Source organism: Myxocyprinus asiaticus, chromosome 12, assembly GCF_019703515.2.
Source record: "Myxocyprinus asiaticus isolate MX2 ecotype Aquarium Trade chromosome 12, UBuf_Myxa_2, whole genome shotgun sequence".
NCBI lineage: Eukaryota > Metazoa > Chordata > Actinopteri > Cypriniformes > Catostomidae > Myxocyprinus > Myxocyprinus asiaticus.
In genome coordinates, this window is record NC_059355.1 from 21,140,559 (window position 1) to 21,158,938 (window position 18,380).

At 44.6% G+C, this 18,380-nt stretch overlaps 1 protein-coding gene across 2 annotated transcripts in view; it reads right to left on the reverse strand.

The window, feature by feature from the left end:
- Positions 1 to 6,911, reverse strand: part of LOC127448993 (ubiquitin carboxyl-terminal hydrolase 43-like) — a 194,097-nt gene extending 187,186 nt beyond the window's left edge. For both annotated transcript variants that reach the window (XM_051712032.1, XM_051712031.1), the window contains exon 1: positions 5,894 to 6,911. In XM_051712032.1, coding sequence (XP_051567992.1) covers positions 5,894 to 6,484 — 591 coding nt within the window. In that variant the 5' untranslated portion in view covers positions 6,485 to 6,911. The remainder of the gene's footprint in view (positions 1 to 5,893) is intronic.
- Between the last annotated feature and the right edge of the window lie 11,469 nt (positions 6,912 to 18,380).

Here is an 18,380-nt window from a genome sequence, read left to right on the forward strand (position 1 = left end):
TAAGAAAAGTAATAACCTTCCTTCTTTTTATGGGGTGCCCCAACCCATTTACATTCCATGTGGAGAGAGATAGTACACTCATATTAACATTTGACATTTTGATATAGTAGAAAAAATAAATTGTGTGTCAAAAACAAAATTATACAGACCACATTCCCCATTAGTTAAACAACCAAACCCCGAACTTCCCCCCGAACAAAACAAACAGAAAACGTGCGCTTCAACCCCACGCACGACAGCACCAACCGGCGACAATCCCTCTAAACTCAAAAGGTCCACGAACGCCCACGAGTCCCCACGACAACTTTGCCATCGGATTACTCAATTTTGTGAGGCAAAATTACATAACAGAAAATACTTTGTAAAATAAGCCCAGTCAATAGGAAAAATGAACACAAAGAATATGTAGATTCATTCACAGAACTGTCTCAAAGGTGTGATCTTCCACAAAACAAATTCCATCTGATATAAAACCATTCAGATTCCACGGTCAGACAAACAAATGTTCAGTGAGCCAGCTGTTATGAGTTCAACGGATGAAGTAATCATTCCAGTGTCCCGTAAAAATACTCAAAAAAACAAACCACAGCCAGCAGAAGGAATAAGCACAAAGAACGAACAGATTAATCCACAGCTGTTCCAAATGAGTGTTATTCAATAAAACAAGCTCCAGCCACTAGGCAGAACCAATACAAAAAGAAACAAAACTGGCATCCCGGTTCCCCGGATGGTCGAGTCAATTAATTCAGAGGCCGCATAAAAGTATATACCATGACTTACACAATCCGTCAACTTTATAAAAGACATCCTTTGTGTGAGCATGTAGATATTTTGCGGTCATTCGCAGTGTCCACCCCCAAACCGGCCTGGAACTTCAATGCAAAAGTAATCTTTCGTCAATGTAAAAGTCTCTTCAAGGAAAGGTTTTACTCACAAAACAAGCTCCAGTCGCTCAGCGGAGCCAACGCAGTTTACTCAGCCAATAATTCAATAAAAGACATTGCCTGATTTGGACATGTAAATACTTTGCAACCGACCTTCGTTTCTATTCTCAATTTGGCCGGGAACATCAGAGCAAACGAGATATTTTTCTGATTTAAGAGTTTCTTACATTCCTGGAACTGATCGTGTTTCTCTCTTGTCGAGTTCGCAAAGTCCGGGAACAAGAAAATATTATGGTTCTTCCAAGAAAGCTTCCCTTTGCTCCTCGCCTGGCGCAACACGAGATCTTTATCGGATGATCTCAGAAATCTGGCCAGAATCAATCTCCCTCAGCAAATCTGTGAACAGGGACTCTGTGAGCTCACTCGATTTCCAGCTTGTGGCCTGTTATGTCGAGCAGACTCGGGATAAGCTCGTCTAGGTATTTCACCATATCTCTGCCCTCCTCATGCTCAGGTATTCCAACAATTCGAACATTATTCCTGTGGCTTCTATTCTCAAGATCTTCAAGCTTTTCAAGAATACGTTCCAGATCAACTTTGGTCACGGGCGGATTAGCGGTTAATTCCCTCTCCGAAGTTTCCAGAAAATCGATTCGTTTCTCAGCATCCGACACTCTTGTAACTATCTCAGAGAATTTTATTTACATCGCCGTAATCGATCGACGTATTACAACGAGATCCTCCAAGTCAGCAAGAACCTTCGTCAACATCACCGACATGTTGGACAACTGACGCTGGATCTCCTCTCCCGCTGAGCCATCCAAATCGAGTCCCGTCGGGGCTTTCATCCTGAACACGTAAGTGTCTTTTAATGTCTCCAGAGCCCGAGGATTTTGACTTCTTTGCTATGTTTTGCCTCAAAGAGCAAATGTGTAACTGGGTGTATCAAATTTCACCAAATTATAACATGAAAATAATCAAAAATTTAGCAAAGTGCGCAGAGCTCGTCGCTCACATGTCTGCTTCTTGCATGGCGTCACGTGATCCCCCCATGATGTGCCACTTGACCCCCCCCTGATGTGCCACTTTTGATGGGATCCAGAACTGCACACGACGTGCTATTCTGGAATCGATTGTGGGCTAGATAAGAGCTAGATTTAGCTCTGATTTTAGAACTGATTTTAGTTTCTCACACAAAGTATTGTATGGTTTCAGAGGACTTGGAATATCATGCATGAATGGTATTGACTATTTTTTATAATAATTTTATGGTGCTTTTTGTCCTTTTTGGAGCATGACAGCCCCTGGTCACTATGAGCTGCCCTTGTATGGTAAGAGCGTTTATACATACATATACACTATATTGCCAAAAGTATTCGCTCACCCATCCAAATAATTGAATTCAGGTGTTCCAATCACTTCCATGGCCACAGGTGTATAAAATGAAGCACCTAGGCATGCAGACTGCTTCTACAAACATTTGTGAAAGAATGGGCCGCTCTCAGGAGCTCAGTGAATTCCAGCGTGGTACTGTGATAGGATGCCACCTGTGCAACAAGTCCAGTCGTGAAATTTCCTCACTACTAAATATTCCACAGTCAACTGTCAGTGGTATTATAACAAAGTGGAAGCGATTGGGAATGACAGCAACTCAGCCACGAAGTGGCAGGCCACGCAAAATGACAGAGCGGGGTCAGCGGATGCTGAGGCGCATAGTGCGCAGAGGTCGCCAACTTTCTGCAGAGTCAATCGCTACAGACCTCCAAAGTTTATGTGGCCTTCAGATTAGCTCAAGAACAGTGCGTAGAGAGCTTCATGGAATGGGTTTCCACGGCCGAGCAGCTGCACCCAAGCCATACATCACCAAGTGCAATGCAAAGCGTCGGATGCAGTGGTGTAAAGCACGCCGCCACTGGACTCTAGAGCAGTGGAGACGCGTTCTCTGGAGTGACGAATCACGCTTCTCCATCTGGCAATCTGATGGACGAGTCTGGGTTTGGCGGTTGCCAGAAGAACGGTACATGTCTGACTGCATTGTGCCAACTGTGAAGTTTGGTGGAGGGGGGATTATGGTGTGTGGTTGTTTTTCAGCAGCTGGGCTTGGCCCCTTAGTTCCAGTGAAAGGAACTCTGAATGCTTCAGCATACCAAGAGATTTTGGACAATTCCATGCTCCCAACTTTGTGGGAACAGTTTGGGGATGGCCCCTTCCTGTTCCAACATGACTGTGCACCAGTGCACAAAGCACGGTCCATAAAGACATGGATGAGCGAGTTTGGTGTGGAAGAACTTGACTGGCCTGCACAGAGTCCTGACCTCAACCCGATAGAGCACCTTTGGGATGAATTAGAGTGAAGATTGCGAGCCAGGCCTTCTCGTCCAACATCAGTGTCTGACCTCACAAATGCGCTTCTGGAAGAATGGTCAAAAATTCCCATAAACACACTCCTAAACCTTGTGGAAAGCCTTCCCAGAAGAGTTGAAGCTGTTATAGCTGCAAAGGGTGGGCCGACGTCACATTAAACCCTATGGATTAAGAATGGGATGTCACTTAATTTCATATGCGTCTAAAGGCAGATGAGCGAATACTTTTGGCAATATAGTGTATATATATATATATATATATATATATATATATATATATATATATATATATATATATATATACTTTTGTGTTCCACAGAAGGAAAATAAACACCATATTGGTTTGAAACAATATGAGGGTGATTAAACAATGACAGAATTTTCATTTTTTGGTGAACTATTGAAAGAGATGAGATTAAGAGAGAGAAAAGATTGCAAGAAATAGAAATGCACAGAAAGAGTAAAAATAGACAAGTTATTGCATAGAAGTCCAGTCTGTATTGTGTCTCCATATGGAAGACACTCATCAATTCCTGCTGATCTCCAGAAGCTGTGTTATTCTCCGGAGACGACATCACCTTCTCCTGACAATCAGCAATGCCTTTCCTCTTCACCTTTATCATTTGTCTCCTCACCTCAGAGACTAAATACCCTCTGTGGCCTTTACCTCAGAGTATTGTGTCTTAGGCTGTGTTCAATACAAAACCCTGTAAATAACCTATTCCAGGACAGGCACAGAAACTATTGGATATCTGTTGCATTTTGTTCCTTTGGAGCTGGTAATCTTCATGATAGAGAAATTAAATAAATTATGTTAGCAGTAAACAAGTATACAAGTATTGTGTCAGATATGCACTCACTCACACATACACAAGTTTGTTTTTCTATCATGGTGGGGACTTTGCACATATTGAGCTACTGATATTTTCTATCCTACCCCTACTCCTAAACCAAACCCTCACATAAACCTTTTTGCATTTTTACAAATTCATTGAGATTATGATTATTTACTATGTTTATTAGACTGTTGTCCTTGTGGGGAATGATGGTGTGTCCCCACAATGCAGGCAAAACATGACTAACTTACACATGCACACAAAGAGTTAAGTGTAATGGAATGGAAGGAAAAAGGGCAGATATCGGACACATTTATTTAAGGATGATGTCTGAGCAGAGCACACACTGTGCTCAAGGTGGTGTGTGTATCAGTCTGGCACCTTGCTGGTGTAACGGTAGCCAGCTGGTAGGTAGCTGTGCAGTGTGTAAACCTCACTCCCTTGGCCTCAAGAGGTGCATTAGCAACTGATGCTAGGAGTTAGCCTTTTGCCTCCTTGTTAGCGCACCCGCCTCCCATGCCAGAGACCGTGGTTCAAATCCTGCTCAGAGCAGGTCAAGCAGGACCGGTTACAGTGGTGCCGTGACCTGGTTGGGAGTGAGGTTTAGGGGGTGAGTGTAATGGTAGCCAGCTGGTAGGTAGCTATGCAATGTGTAAACCTCACTCCCTTGGCCTCAAGAGGTGCACTAGAGACTGACGCTAGGAGTTAGCCTTTAGCCTCCTTGTTAGCGCACCTGCCTCCCTTGCTGGAGACCTCGGCTCGAATCCCGCTCGGAGCGGGTCGAGCAGGACTGGTTACACTGGTAACCGAGATGACACAGACACACACAAACAATGTGCATGGACTTTATTATGGAATTTTGATCTTTTTGCTCACCTACACCTAACATATTGCTGTTGAAGACCTGCATTTAACCACTGGAGTCTTAAGAACTACTTTTATGCTGCCTTTGTGCTTTTTTGCACTTCAAAGTTCTGGACACTATTCACTTGCATTGTACAATATGGACCTAAAGAGCTGAGATATTCTTCTAAAAATCTTCATATTTGTTCTGCTGAAATAAGGGAGTCATAAACCTCTGGTATGGCATGAGGGTGAGTAACTGATGAGAGAATTTTCATTCCTTTAATTCTCTGCCTCCAAGGCACAACTACATACCGTAGCTTTGAGCGATCTCTGATTGTTGAGTAGATGAAAGTACCGTGTTCATTTACTTGTTTTTAAAAGCAAAATGTTTGATAGAGTAATATTGTCAGCTAGTGGGCATCATGAGAGTCTTGCATTCTTGCAGTCACACAAAAAAATGAATGCAGTCATTTTCAGTCTTTCATTTTTCACTTCATTTGAGAAAAAAAAAACAAAAAAAAACATGACTACTGAATGTTCTACATTCCTGCAAACAAGTTGGTCGAGTGGTTGACAGGTGATTCACCTACACCTTTCCTTCCACTCTAAGCCCCTCCCAATTCCACAAAAGATGGAAATTACAGACACTGGACCATGGGCTGTTCTGTTGGCTTTTGGATATTATGTGACTTTCTAACAAATTAACCTGTTGATACACTCTTGGGTGATCCTCACGAAATTGGTCAAAAAATGTCTTGGTCCTGGCTCATTTTAATTTAAAATCATTGTACAACAGCATCTATCTTAATGTAATATAGTAATCATTGACTGTGGTACGATGAGAACCATCACTGAAAACAGTGGAAATAGTAAAAGTTATCTACACTGATTATATACATTGATTATAATGGGGCAGTTTGTCGTGTCGCTTGCAGTGTAGACTCGTTGGTTGGTCTAAACTCACCTTGAAATCCACCGACAGCTGAGGCGTGTAATCAAGCGTCCAGAGCGCCCTCACTAGTGATGCCAGCTTCTCCGTCACCTCACCCCTAACCTCCTCGCTCTTCACCATCCCGTTGATTCTCCCCTCATTTAATTCACATTTGAACTGCTCCAGACCCAGATACTCTGCCAGAAGTTCAGTGTTACTCAGGCACTGGACCACGGCGTTCATGAAACAGGTGTTTCCGTGGTTCTTCAGACCCTGAACTCCAGGAGTTTTATCGCCGTAGCAACAGGACAGTCTTTCTTTGACAGATCCATGAGAAGATGAAGGCGCAGAGGTCTTCCATGCCGAGTTCTCTCTGTAATTCCCTGAGCTGTGGGCACTCCGAGTGTCTCCAAACCCACCATCATCATCCTCCGCCGCGTCCGGCTGGTCCGCGTCCCCGAAATGTGCCAAAGTACCCAAAGTTTTGACAATCCTGCTCATGAAATTCCCCAACGATTTCAACGATTTCCTTCTGAACAGCTTCTGAGACTTGTGCGTCTTATTCTTGCGGTTAGCCGATTTCGCTTTGATTGTTTGTTTCCTGGTTTCCTTCGATGTGTCCATGTTTACGCTGTGCGTTTTATATGGAAAAGAAACAAGTGCAGTACGGTGTGAAGACACGGCGCGCTCCCACCTATGCGTCCAGAAATTCTTCCACACGAAACCATAACGACGCTGAAAAACAGACCCTAAAGGCACCGGTGACGGTGCAGAGGCTCATGACGACTATCGCGTCCCCGACATTCCCAATCGCTGATCTCAGCTGCGGTAGTTTCGCTTTATCCATGACACTCTTACGCACCTGGAATTACACACCTCGGTAAAGTTAGTTTGACGTTCGACATTCGTTAGATATTCGGTTTCGCTTACCCCCGCTCTCTTCAGTCGACAATCTTACAAAGATGTCATTAGCCCACTTGGTTTAAAGGGAGTACAAATATACTATATGGGCATAAAAATTGGATTCAGAACAGTCAACGCTTGGTGTGGCTGCAAAATTATGCCTGAAATGTTCCGATGCGCTTTGACTGCCTACCAGATGTAAGGGACCGTCTGAAAACAACATCCACTACGCTAAAACATAGGAGATGTCCACTCATTCATTCAAATGACTGCAAGTTATACATGCAAAAAAATAAATAAATAAATAAAAATAAAATACATTTTCACATTCAGATTGGTCTAATAATTTCCCAGAGGATATATGGATTTACTACAGGTGAGATTATTACAGTATCATCAATTACATGAGTACAGTAATCAATTATTTTAGAAAAAAAAAATCACTAAAATTCACCAAATTGATATTTTCTCATTCTAATGGCTGTAGTAACTTCCTAGAGGATAGATAGACTTACTGCAGGTGAGATTATTACATTATGATCAATTATATAAGCAGAGTAATCAATTATTTTAGAAATAAACTAACCTAAATGATATTTTCTCATTCTAAAGGTTGTAGTAACTTCCTAGAAAATAGATAGACATAGTACAGGTGAGATTATTACAGTATGATCAATTATATAAGTACAGTATTCAATTATTTTAGACAAAAAAGCTAAAATTCAACAAAATTATATTTTCTCATTCTAAAGGCTGTAGTAACTTCCTAGAGGATAGATGGACTTACTACAGGTGCAATTATTACAGTATCATTAATTATATGAGTACAGTAATCAATTATTTTAGAAATAAAAATCACTAAAATTCACCAAAAGGATATTTTAAAATTCTAAAGGTTGTAGTAACTTCCCAGAGGATAGACGGAGTGACTACAGGTGAGATTATTACAGTATGATCAATTATATAAGTACAGTAATCAGTTATTTTAGAAAAATATTCACTAAAGTTCACCAAAATGATATTTTCACATTCAGAATGTTGTAGTAACTTCCCAGAGGATAGACTGACTTATTACAGGTGAAATTATTACAGTATGATCAATTACATAAGTACAGTAATCATTTATTTTAGAAAAATATTCCCTAAAATTCACCAAAATGATATTTTCTCATTTTAAATGTTGTAGTAACCTTTCAGAGGATATATGGATTTACAACAGGTGAGATTATTACAGTATGTTCTATTATATGAATACAGAAATCAATTATTTTAGAAACAATTCTATACATTTCTGTTCTCTTCTAACAGGAGAGATGGCATAATAAAGTCTGATTGCTGATGGCAAGAGAGATCTCCACTATTGCTTCCTAGAGCACAGTGCTCATAAAATCGCTGTTGTGGAGAGGATGCTTTAACATCTGACTTCAGTAAATGTATATCAAGTCTAGTATAGCTGTCCTTTCTGATAATTTCCTTTACATATTTTTGGTCATCTGCTCTGATGTACTGTTGCGTCCTGTGCCTCAATGATAGTCAGACTCAGGTGTTCCTTCAAAGTCCACCACCAGCTTTTTTATGCTTGTGATATTCAGCTGGCATTGTTTTCTACAATACAAGACAAAGTCATCCACCAGCTTTTTGTAATCTGAGTCTTCTCCATTTTCAATGCAACATCCAGTTGAAGTTTCGACTGCAAACTTAATGCATGGAAACTGTGTTTGTATGAGTATTTCTCCAACTGGATGTTTCATCAGACATTTTATTTTATATGAAGTGAGATAAGACCTGATATAAAAGTAATTATAACATTGAGACAGGCTGAAGACAGGAACAGATGATGACAAGTGAACTCAAGTGCAGTATTTATTAACAACGTGAAATCCAAAATGAAACAAACATAAGCAACTTGACAACGTTACGCCAAAAAGATACTCAACAAAAGACAATAGCAAATATGAGGGCTTAAATACATGAACATGGGTAACCACATGACAGAGACAACCAATGATGAGACTAAACTAATGAACATGATAACAAGGCAATGAAACAAGAACAAATGATAAAACAGAACTGATAACAAGACTCATAAACATAGACCAATAAAGAGACAGGATTGATAAACATGGTGGAACAAGAGGGTCACATTAAAAGGAACCAGTAAGAACAAAACGCATGAAACATGGCGGGAACAGGAAATCACATGACAAGAAAGAGGAAGCAGGAACAAGGAATTACATATTCAAAATAAAAGACATGAACAAAACATGAACAAAAACACATTAAAACATGACATATCCCCCCCACAAGGGGTGGCTCCCGATGCCCAAACATAAACTAACAGAGTTCAATAGGGAGATGGGGGGTTGGAGTCCTTGAGGCATGGCCTGGCGAGACAGGGCATGGAGCAGGAGACCAGGGCAGAACCGGTGGTGGGTTTGGTGGCGGCTCCAAGAAGGGAGCGGGGTCCGGCGGTTTGGGGGGTGACCACAGGGCAGGGACAGGAGGCCTGGGAGGCGGCCACAGGACAGGGACAGGGTCAGGAGGCCTGGGAGGTGGCCAAAGGGCAGAGGGGACAGAGTTCTGGGCTGCGGCCGCTGGACAGTGTTCCGGAGGGAGCGGCTCAGAGGGCAGAACCGTGGAAGGCTCGGGCACTGGCCATGACAGGGGAACAGTCTTAGTGGTTGTGAGCACAGACAGTGATGAGGGAACGACCTCCGTGGTCATGGGCACTGGCATTGATGGGGGAACAGCCTTTGTGGCTGTGAGTACAGGAAGGGACAGGGGAACTTTCTCTGTGGTCGTGCAAACTGGCAGTGACAGAGGAACAACCTCCGTGGCCGTGAACACTGGCAGTGACAGGGGAACGACCTCCATGGTCATGAGCACAGGCAGTGATGGGAACGGTTTCCGTGGCCATGAACACAGGCAGTGCCTTGGGAGTAGGACTCCTCCTTCTCCTCTTCCGCTTCCGGACGGCCGTGAGCTCAGCTGTGGGAGAATCAGAATGTGGAGCCGTAGGAGGCTCGATGAAGGATGGCGGAGCCATGGGAGACTCAGGGGACGGAGCCGTGGTGGGCTCAGGGGACAGAGATGTGGCAATATGGCAAGGCAGGGCCTCTTGACGAGGCATAGCAGGCGTGTTAACATGGCATGAAGTGGCAGAAGTGGCAACATGGCATGACGAGGTAGGAATGGCAGGTGTGGGGGACTCTGGCTTGGCGGCAACTGTAGGAGTGCATAGTTCTCTTTCATCATCTCGTGTTCAAGATCCACCTATGGGAAGGGCATCCGTACCCGACCTCTGCAGAAGCATCCAACTGCACCAAGTTTGGCTAGACACACAGAAGCACGTGACCTATACCCGGTAAGGACCCATCCCCTTACCTAAGAGCATATAAGGTCCTGCACGCACTGCTGTTCCTCAGTTGACATTCGTTTCTTGCGACCTCTGTTTCTCTCAGCTCGGTTGGAATTGGACTTTCACAATTTTGTCTACAGGAGGACATATCGTTCAGATCAGCCTCCGCCAGACGTGACTGTCTTGCTTCAGCCAGGTTAGCTGTCAGTCAGGCTGCCCACCCTCATCGCCGCCAGAGACCCTCATCCTTTCTGTGTCGTTTTCATGGGTCTCAAACACACAGAGGAGGCTCTAGAATTCCCAGAAAACTGTAGCCATTGCCTGGCACTGCCCAAACAACTCCTGCACAGGTGGCTTAAGGTTGTCGCAACCCAGTGTGCCGACCCCGAACTTTCCGACTTTGACGGGAGAAACGGTGATGACGACGCACTCCTGGGTGCCTCCCGGGGCACGGCCTCTCTCAGCTGGGCCGATCAATGCAACCCGGAGTTCCCTGAGGACATTTTCTCAGGGGATCCCTCGTTCGCCAATGAGCTGGCTGGTTCTGGTGATGAGGACGATGCAGGCCTTCTCGAGGGTTCGGGGGAAGAGGAGGCCATCCCATCTTCCATGATTCCCCAGGCTATCGCCCCCGTGGCCTTACCCCAGTCCGTCCTCATCGAGGTTTGTGAGCGAGTGGCCGCTCGCCTCAATATCGAATGGCCAGCCCTACAAAGTGCCACTGACCCAGAGAGGGATGTGTACAACGGGAAACTCCTGGGACCCCCTCCAGGCCCGAGAAAATAGCCGGAGAACATGCGCTCTGGCTTTATCTGTCGGGCCTCCCTGACAGTGAGAAGCGGCGCATAGCGGGTGCCCCGGTAGAGCCTGGCCAGGCTCTCTTTGGCCCTGCCATCGCCTTGATGCAACAACGTTGCGACGACAAGAAAAAGTAGGACGAAGCACTTAAATTATGCCTTCCTAGGAAAGCGGCACCACACCAGGTGCCCCCCACGTGGCCACCCAACCCTCATGCCATGGGGCGTTCTTTTCAGCACCCTGGTAAGGCAAAGCCACACAACAAACCACCTCCTCAGCAGAGAAACCCACCCTCCGCTAAGCCCTGGGGGAGAATGTCTTTCGCCACAACTGTGGCCAAGAAACCCCCCAACTCTACCCCCTCTGACTCTAAACGTAAACGGCCAGCCTGATGCATGGCCTCAGGGGCTTTGAGTCAACGTTCTCGGGCCGCCAGCCCCCTGAACTCCTATCCTGCCCTCCTAGTTCACCCGTTCAAAAAAAGGAGGTTTTCTCTCAGTGGGGTCAGCCTTCCCCCCACCAGTGGGTGCCCACCCTGTGTGTTCAGTGCAGAACAATGTGTGTTCCTCCGTCCAGCTCATGTCGAGGAGCCTCCCTGTGCTGGAGGTGTTTACAGTGAGAAAAAGTACACAAGCAGTGTCACCACACCGCCCCATTACATTTCTCTCACCCATTCAACAAAGGCCTCAGCCCCAGTGTTTCCCAACATACAAAAAAAACAAAAAACACAAAAGATCAAATGAATCAAATTAATTTGTTACAGAGAGAGAATATCTCTCTGCAACCCCACATGTCATCCCTAAGTTGTCCACTAGATGGTGCCATTGTATCACAAATGAGCAAATTGGGCATAAATGCAGCTATGAGCGCTTCCCCGGTTCATGTGGGGTCACTTGCGAGTCACACAACAGCTTGGCAGGCTGTGTCGGCTCCTGAGTGGGTGATTCGAACCATAATGAACGGGTACAGACTCCAGTTTGCCAGGAAACCCCCTCCTTTTGGTGGCATTATTTCCTCTCACACAGAGGAGAGCACTGCTCACATTCTGAAAGAGGAAATCTCCTCCCTCCTCGGGAAGGGGGTGATTCATGTAGTACCCCAAGATCAATGCAATCAGGGGTTTTACTCCTGTTATTTCATAGTTCCAAAGAAAAACAGCTCTCTCCGGATCTCAGAGTGTTGAACAAACATTTGAGGAAATACAATTTCAGAATGTTAACACACGGCACACTCGCTCGCTCTATTCATCAGAACGACTGGTTCACATCAGTTGATATGAAAGATGCTTTTTTCCACATCAATATTTACCCACTGCACAGGCAATTTCTTCGTTTCGCCTATCAGGGCATATGTTACGAATTCACAGTCCTTCCTTTCGGCCTCTCGCTGAGTCCAGGGTGTTCTGTGTATGTGCGGAGGTGGGCTTAGCACCGCTGAGAATAATGGGTCTAAAGATCCTAACATACATAAACGATTGGTTAATCACAGCTAATTCCAAGGAGAAAGTGGTGCAAGACACTCGGCGGGTGCTCGCGCACATCACATCCCTCGGGTTCAGAGTGAATGTGAACAAGAGCAATTTTACACCCACTCAGAATGTTATATTCCTGGGTCTGGACCTGAATTCAGTCTCCATGCATGCGCACCTCTCACAAGAGTGCATTCTCTCTCTAATGAATTGTCTATCACAATTCAAGGAGAGGGCGAAAGTGCAATTTCGCACATGTCTCAGATTACAGGGTCTTATGGCATCAGCTATTCAGGTTTTGCCTTTGGGCCTTCTGCGAATGAGGGCATTCATGAAATAGGTTTTATCCCTCCACTTCAGCCAGTTACGCAATCTCTGTCTCTCTGTTACAGTGACGTGCTTGTGCACAGCAGCCTTGCGCCACTGGAGGAGCGCAGATTTTTACACACATGGGACCCCTCTCGGGGCTGCTATGTTGCAAAAAGTGGTAACGACAGACAGGGTGGGGAGCCACTCAGGAGGGCAGGGTGGTGAACGGTTCATGGCCGAGCGAAATTCGTTCAGCCCACATAAATTATTTGGAGCTCATGACTGTATGGAAAGCTCTGAATCATTTTCTTGTGCTTGTTCGCTGTGACCATACCACAGCAGTGGCACATATCAATCGCCAGGGTGGCCCAAGCTTCATGCTCTAGCTCACAGGCTTTTAGTGTGGGGTAGGCAGCACTTCCATTTTGAACAGGGGTGCGGACCTTCTGTCGAGGGGGAATCTGCTCTACGGAGACTGGTGCCTCCACCCTCAGATAGTGGGCATGTTGTGGGAGAGATTCGGACAGGCAACCGTAGATCTCTTCGCCTCGCGCGAAAATTCCCATTGTCCTATTTTCTTCTCGCTAAAGGACGAGGTCGCGCCCCTCGGCGTGGACGCACTAGCTCACCCATGGCCCAAAGTGCTGCTCTACGCATTCCCTCCCCTGTGCCTGTTAATACCCACCCTGGCAGGGCCTGTCTCTTATTTTGATAGCACCCAGGTGGCCCAAAGCACCATGACTGGCAGAGATAATTCCTCTTCTGCATGCCCAGCCATGGCCCCTCCCTCTATGCACAGACCTGTTGTCTCAAGCGAATGGGGAGATACATCACCCCCACCCGGACAGGGTGGCTCTTTGGGCTTGGCACATGAGAGGACAAACTTAAGCTCGATGGGGCTCCCCCACGTGTGGTTGCCACTATACAGAATGCTAGGGCCTCCTCCACAAGGTCCTTATATGACTGTAAGTGGCAAGTGTTTGAAGGGTGGTGTGATGGGCGTGGTTCCACATCATATCAGAGTTCAGTCTCTGATATTTTGTGTTTTTTACAAGACCTTATGGATAAGGGCAGGTCTTTTTCCACCATTAAGGTCTACCTGGTGGATATTTCTGCTTGTCATTTTGGGTTTGACAGCTTAACGGCAGGGCAGCACCCCCTCATTCGTAGATTTATGAAGGGCGCCCGCCGTTCTCTCCCAGTTACTAGGAGAACTGTTCCTGAGTGAGACCTCTCTATGGTGCTGGAGGCTTTATCTCAGCAGCCTTTTGAGCCCCTGGGAAGCATTTCCCTAAAATTGCTGTCTTTCAAGACAGCTTTGCTCCTGGCCTTAGCATCAGCTAAACGTGTCAGTGACTTGCATGCACTCTCTTTTCATTCCTCGTGCACTAAATTCTCTCTTAGTGGAGACAAGGTTTTCCTTAGGCCCAACCCGGCCTTTGTGCCTATATGATTCCCAGCGTTCTCATGTGAGGTAATTGAGCTTTCCGCTTTTCACCCTCCTCCTTTTTCCTCTGCGGAGGATCAGAGGCTGAATGCTCTGTGTCCTGTCTGTGCCCTGCAGGCGTACTTGGATAGGACCAGTGCTTTTCGGAAGAGTGATCAGCTCTTCATCTCTTGGGTCCCCCTCACACGGGGAATCCCATTTCTAAGCAACACTTCTCGCATTGGCTTGTGGAAGCTATCATTTTTGCATTTGAATCTAGGGGAGTGCAGCCTCCAGAAGGCCTCAGAGCCCACTCCACGAGGGGCATGGCCGCTTCTTGGGCTCTGTTTAGGGGAGTTTCATTGCAGGACATCTGTTCTGCTGCCAGCTGGGCTTCTCCCCATACTTTGTACGTTACTACCGGCTGGATGTTACCAGGACCCCGGTAGCTCATTCTGTCTTGGGGGTGGGTTCTTCATAGCCCTTCCCCTGTTAGCTCCTTTTTTTACTTTTTATATTTATATATATATAAAGAGTAAGAAAAAGGGGTTACGGGCTGGTTAGCCATGCACATTCATGCCACCAAGCATGCATTTACATTCCTGCCTGGGTGCTATTTTCATTGTATATATGCTGCTGGGCTGATTTTTATGTTTGTGCCACTAACATGTTATTCATGCTCTGCCTGTGCACAGTTCTCCCTTGTGTGCTTCATGGTTGCCAGGTCTGTGATTAAGGGACGTGTCAAGCACTGCCTCTTTGAGGTGACCATTCCCTAAACTGGCTTGCAGGGCCTCACTATGAGTGTATTGGGCAATCGGGGAGCTGTCAATGTCTCCCATAGGTGGATCTCGAACACGAGATGATGAAAGAGAACAATAGGTTACTAGCGTAACCCCGGTTCTCTGAAACATCAAGTGGAGAGATCCACCAAGCTTGCCCTGCTTGCTGCACGAGAAGCGAATATATTTACTGAGGAACAGCAGCACGTGCGGGTCCTTATATGGCCTTAGGTAAGGGGGCGGTTCCTTACTGGGCATAGGTCATGTGCTTCTGTCTGTCTAGCCAGACTTGGTGCAATTGGATGCTTCTGCAGAGGTCAGGTACGGATGCCCTTCCCATAGGTGGATCTCTCCACTCGATGTTTCAGAGAACCGGGGTTACGCTAGTAACCTATTGTTCCTCATCAGCCACTCCTACAGTGAAAGATGAACTGCTTTTGCAGGGCAGAATCGATATATTGTGCCAGATTGAAAGATATCCGACTGCCAGGATCATGGAGTAGACAGGCTCATTCAAGCCTGCCCGAAAAACGTCCTTGAGGGTGATCCACCTTGCTGGCCAGAGTGCAGAAGTCTTCCACATATTCCTCTATGGAACGGTTTCCCTGGCGTAAACACAGTAGCTGAACTGCTGGGTTCATTTTGTTGTTGAGTATTCTGTAACGTGTTTAAAACACATTAAAACATGACAATAATGTTACTGTGATAATTCCCAGTAACAAATAAGTAGGACATCTGTGGTGTTTATTTTTTCAAAAACTCTTTTATAATGATCCCCAAGTTGTTATGTTAATGCTGACATAAATTGTTTTCTAAACTTAGGTATATTCACTACATTTCCATTAACAACATTTATAACAAATTCATACATTTTCCACCAAAAAAGTTTATTGCTATTATTCTATATTTTTATTCCTTCTGTAAGACTATTTTAAATTAATTTGGGATCTTCTTTAAAGAATGTGACAGGCAAGTCAATTTGCAGTGTTTTTCATATATTTCAGTAAATAACTGAATAAGTTGTTGCTAATTAATTGGCTTTGAGTGACAATGGAGATTTTAAGGGATACAATGGTTTTAATCGATGGTTGTTTCAGTCAGGACCATTTGCATCAAGTGTATCAATTTTACTTTCATTTGAAGTAATAATTTCATTGTATGCTTCTTTTATAGGCTCTCACTGCCCAGCCATTCATGGGTAGAGCAGGGAGAACAGAACTGAATTTATAGTGAAAGTCCAACGTCGTTCCAACGTGCTTCAAGGCCACCACCATCGTCCCCGTGCCGAAGAAGTCTTCAGTGTCCTGCCTCAACGACTACCGTCCCGTCGCACTCACACCCATCATCATGAAGTGCTTCGAGAGGCTCATCATGAGGCACATCAAGACCCAGCTGCCCCACTCACTAGACCCACTGCAGTTCGCGTATCGTCCCAACCGTTCAACAGATGACGCCATCGCCACCACCCTCCATCTGGCCCTCACCCACCTGGATAAAAAGGACTCACATGTTCAAATGCTGTTCATAGACTTCAGCTCAGCATTCAACACAATCATTCCTCAGCATCTGATTGGAAAGCTGCACCTGCTGGCCTGGACACCTCCCTCTGCAACTGGATCCTGGACTTTCAGACTGAGAGACCTCAGTCAGTCCAGATCGGGAACATAATCTCCACCACCACCACACTGAGCACTGGGGCCCCCCAGGGCTGTGTGCTCAGTCCACTGCCATTCACTTTGCTGACTCACGACTGTGCAGCAATGCACAGCTCAAACCACATCATCAAGTTCGCCGATGACATGCCTGGTTTGGGACTTGCACCGTTTCAGACCGCAAAGCCCTGCTGAGGATAGTGAGGACAGCAGAGAAGATCATCGGGGTCTCTCTTCCCTACATCAAAGACATTTACACCACACGCTGTATCCGCAAAGCAACCAGCATTGTGGATGACACCACACACCCCTCACACAAACTCTTCACCCTCCTGCCATCTGGCAAGAGGTACCGAAGCATTCGGGCCCTAACAGCCAGACTGTGTAACAGCTTCTTCCCCCAAGCCATCAGACTCCTCAATACTCAGAGACTGGACTGACACACACACACACCTGTACACCGTCCAAGTTTTGCACATGTCCAGAGTTGCACTTAATTCATTGTCAGTTTATACCTGGCTGCTACCTCAATAACTGCTATGTCCATAGAACACTATTTCATAGTATGTTATGTTTACATTCGGCATTTTTAGAAAGTGTCATCTTTTTGCACTACTCAGATTAGAAATGTGTACTGGTCAGCGCTGCACTATCTCTCACTGTCTCTTACTGTGCCTTCCTGTTTCCTTTTTAGTAATTATTGTACTGTCCTGTACTTTTTGCACATGTTTGCACATGCACTTTATGTAGGAATATGTAGGACTTATTCAGTCTGTGTAGTCTCATGTGGTTCTGTGTTTGTCCTATGTTGTTTTATGTAGCACCATGGTCCTGGAGGAACGCTGTCACATTTCGCTGAGTACTGTACTAACTGTATGTGGTTGAACAACAATAAAAAAACACTTGAACCACTTGAACTTGAAGTCCAATCAGAGGGCAAATTCATTAAATCAGGGCAAGAAAAATGTAAAGTAGCATTGGTCGCAACAGGCGGGGAGACAGAAAACCAGATGAAAAAAGCCTTAATTTAGAGACACACAAGGAACATACAAAATTTCCTGAACAAGTAGCAAGAACAGACAGAAAGCAGATGATCTAACACATGATCATCTAGCAAAAAGCTAAATAACAGGCAGAGTATAAATTCATAGGGAAAAATAAGACACTAGCACAATAATTATGTGAGTGGAGGAGGAAAAGCACAACTATTTATTTTTTTCAAAAATAATTCATTATTGTACTCATATTGTTATAAATACTGTAATAATCGCACCTGTATGAAGTCCGTCTATCCTCTGGGAAGTTACTACAACCTTTAGAATGAGAAAATATAATTTTGGTGAATTTTAGTGAATATTTTTCTAAAATAATTGATTACTGTACTTATTGTACTGTACTTATTGTACTGTATGAATTGATCATACTGCAATAATCTCATCTGTAGTAAGTCCGTCTATCCTCTGGGAAGTTACTACACCCTTTAGAATGTTAAAATATCATTTTGGTAAAAACATTTTTTTTATTTTTTTCTAAAATAATTGATTACTGTACTTATATAATTGATCATACTGTAATAATCTCACCTGTAGTAAGTCCATCTATCCTCAGGAAAGTTACTACAACCTTCTGAATGTGAAAATATAATTTTGGTGAATTTTAGTTAATATTTTTCTAAAATAATTGATTACTGTACTTATATAATTGATTATAGTGTAATAATCTCACCTATAGTAAGTCTGTCTATCCTCTGGGAAGTTACTACACCCTTTAGAATGTTAAAATATAATTTTGGTGAATTTTAGTGATTTGTTTCTAAAATAATTG